We start from the raw sequence: 3,230 nt of genomic DNA on the forward strand, positions 1-3,230 counted from the left end.
TTAAATGTAGTTGGGACTAGACCCCTGAACTATCCGGCCTCTGCGTGCAACGCTCTTTAAGACCTGGCAGGCTAGAAGAAATTTCTTCCTCCTTTCCCCTACAACTACCCCCTACCACCGAACCCCTGCACTCCAGGAAGCAAAGGACACAAAAGAGAAACTTCAAAAATGCAAAGCCAGGCCCTGTCTCTCCTAGGGGCTAACCCCACAGCCCTAGTCACTCAACCAGAACCTGGAGGTGGGGGAGGCTCTTCCCCTGTTAATCAGCTCACTGAGGGATTGGAGGGTTTTCCAAGGGGAATGGGGGATCAACAAAATAGAAACAGTAATACAAAGGGAAACCCAAATAACTGAGAGGCAAAAATGAACTTAAATCCCAGAAGGACACAGAGAGACAAGTAGGCAGAAACAAATCCAAAACCCCATTGGCCCAACCTTGCAGGCCTTAGACCCAAGTCAGAGCATCACTTAATGGTCTGGAAGACACCCCCCAGACACCTTGCGAGTATCATGGTCAGGCTGAAAATCAGGTCCCGAAGGTCTCAGGTTGGGCTGACATCACCAACCCCCCCAGGCTTCTCCAACTTCTCTAAACTGGCAGGGCTCACAAGAGGGACAGAGCTCTCAAGGCCTCAGACTTGGGAAGAGACCCTGTTTCCCAGGGGGGTGCCCCAAGTCTTCACCTCCAACTGCCAGGAGGAAGCCTGAAGCCGGAGTGGGGATAACCCTTTTACCTGCAGTCCCCACTTCAAAGCGTCAGGGCTGCAGGACTAGAGGCCTTGGGCTTCACTGGGGGCCAGCCAACAACTCCGGGCTCACCCACCCTGCTCCCGTCTGGCAAAGCCCACGAGATGATGGGGTTCAGTAGACCCCAGGCCTGAGGAGGTGCACTAAGTGATCCGGGGCGTCCCCAGCTCCAGAGTCCAACTGGCAGGGTCCGAAATGGCACGGGGTTAGGGAGGCTTCAGGCCTGGGGGGCCCTCACCCCAATGCCCCTGGGGTGACCCTGGCCCGCTGCAGCCCATCAGCCGTACTTCGTGCAGTGCAAGGAGCTCAGCCGGCTCCGGGAGGGGTAGAACGCGGCGCACCCGCCCTCCCTAGGTCCACCCGTCGGTCCCCAGGTCCCTCTGTCCGCCGGGCCCCTGGCTCTGCCCACCCTGGGGCTGGTGGTGGGCGCGGGCCGGGCCTAGGCCCACGGCCGGCCCCGTCTCCCGCCTGCCCTCCTCCCTCGCCACCCCACCCCACCCCCCCCCAGTGCTCGGCCTCGTTTCGTCACCGGATCCCCTGGAATGGGGGACGCGGGCGCGAAATACGAACCCAGCCACCGGCAGCTCCCTCCCCACGTGCGCTAGGGCCTCGCCGCGGAGGACGGCCCGAGGAGGGGGCGCCTCACCTTTGCCCTCCATGGCGTGCACGAAATCCCCCTGGTACAGCTGGCTGCGCAGCTTTTCCTCCAGGCTGAAGCCGCGGGCGCTGACGATCTCCTCCACGTCCGACAAGTCCTCGTTCTCGTCGTATCTTTGGCGGTCAATCGGGCGCTGCGGGGACCCAAACCGGAGAGCCCGGGACATTATTGGGGGATCTGGGGGTCGCCTCTCACCCTGGGCCCAGCTCGAACAGGTGCAGGAGCCGCGCGCCCCCGTGCACCCCACCTTTGGGACCGGAGCAACTTTGCGCAGAAGCCAAAGATGCTGAAAATCGGGATAAGCAGAGGGACCCGCACCCCCCAGGGTCAGGCGGCGCCCTATACAGGGCACTCCCCTCCTGCATCTTTGGAGGCCGTGGAAGGGATTTCTGGAGGACTCTCCCTTGCTTCCAGCCCCCCACCCCCGAGAGGTGTTGAGTTTTGCCCACTCGACCGAGAGCCTGGTTATGTAACCCGCGAGGGGGGCTCCGCACACGGGCTGGCGGGGCATTTGTAGGCCCCGGGAGGAGCCGCCGCAGCGCCCGGCTCGGCGGTAACAGCAGCCCTGGCGGCCGCGGCGGCAGAGCCGGGAAGCCGGAACCGGGGGCCGGCGGCATTTCTAAGCCTGGAGCCGCCCCCGAGCTACCGGGTAAGCTGGAAAGCTGAAACGGAAGGGCTGAGACCCCAGCCGCCCCAGCCGACCGACCGCTAGTGCGAGAAGAAGAGGGGGGGGAGGTTCGCAGCTTGGGAGGGGGAGAGGCAGACGGCCCGCCACAAAGCTCCCATCGGAGACCCCAAAACGCACCAGCAGCTGCCTCATCTCCCCACAAGCGCGCGCGCACACTCACTTCTTTAGGAGAATCCCCCACCACTCCCCGCATCCCCTGCCTCCTCCCTCCACCGCCGAGCGCCCGGCCCCGCAGCCCCCCAGATTCCGGGCGAACCCCGAGCCCGCTGAGCCGCCCCCCCTACGCCTTTCCCCGCTACCACCTCCCCACGTAAGTGTCTGAGACTCAGTCTCACAAGGGACTGGAGGAGTAAGCTGCTTGCTTCCTTTTGCATGCAATTTATTATATTTTTTTCCGGTCCTCTTGCAAAATACAGAAAAGGAAAGAAAAGGCAGCAAGAAACAACGACCAAAAAAAAATAGATCTATCATAAACCAGATACAGATTTGGAAAAAAAAAAAAAAAGCTACACACCAATCTTCTTCCAGAGTCTTTCTCTGCCTCCATTTTTTTAGGAGAGTTCACCAATTAATTGTCAACACTCCTGCCCCCTGCATTTTGGCGGAGGGGGGAAGGAGGGAAGACCAAAGAAAACAAACCAGAAAATAAATAAATAAAGCAAGCCAGAGCCGAGATCTACAAAGTTTTGCACCAACACTTAAGCAGATCCGTTTGCAAAGTCCTAGGAAACCATTTTCAGCAGTTGTGGGGGGGGAGGCGTCGACGTCATAATCCCCGGAACGTAAACATTGTTGCCGATCGCGCTCGGAGCCCGCGGCCGGGCTAGTAGAGGGAGGGGGCACTCGGCCCGGGATGGGGGCGGGAGGGGGCGGCGGCCCGAGGAGGTGTGGGGCGGGGAGGGCGCCCGGGAGGCACCGGGCGCCGTTAGCGCCCTGGCATCGCTGTTTTGTTGTTGGGTCACGAGTGCGCCTCTGCACGCAGGCGCCGCCGCCGCCCGGGAGTTGTGTGCAGAGCTGACTTTTGGAAGGGCTGAGTTGCAGGCGGCGGGCGCATCCCGGAGATGGCGGGGCAGGGAGGAAGGGAAGGAGGGAGGGGGTAGGGAGGGAGGTGCAGATTTGCACGGCTGGCCTCAGCGG

The 3,230-nt window shown here is 61.4% G+C and overlaps 1 protein-coding gene across 9 annotated transcripts in view; it reads right to left on the reverse strand.

The window, feature by feature from the left end:
* The window catches only part of KDM2B (lysine demethylase 2B), a 119,398-nt gene extending 116,492 nt beyond the window's left edge, over nt 1–2,906 (reverse strand). For 6 of the 9 annotated variants that reach the window (XM_045163092.1, XM_045163091.1, XM_045163088.1 and 3 more), the window contains exons 1-2: nt 2,608–2,875; nt 1,394–1,538 (exon numbers count right to left, since the gene is read on the reverse strand). In XM_045163092.1, coding sequence (XP_045019027.1) covers nt 1,394–1,538; nt 2,608–2,640 — 178 coding nt within the window. In that variant the 5' untranslated portion in view covers nt 2,641–2,875. Of the gene's footprint in view, nt 1–1,393; nt 1,539–2,210; nt 2,272–2,607 lie in introns of those variants that run through there. The other 3 variants (XM_045163095.1, XM_045163090.1, XM_045163093.1) reach the window with 3 other exon arrangements.
* Nucleotides 2,907–3,230: the final 324 nt, after the last annotated feature.

Source organism: Bubalus bubalis, chromosome 17, assembly GCF_019923935.1.
Source record: "Bubalus bubalis isolate 160015118507 breed Murrah chromosome 17, NDDB_SH_1, whole genome shotgun sequence".
Classification (NCBI taxonomy): Eukaryota; Metazoa; Chordata; class Mammalia; order Artiodactyla; family Bovidae; genus Bubalus; species Bubalus bubalis.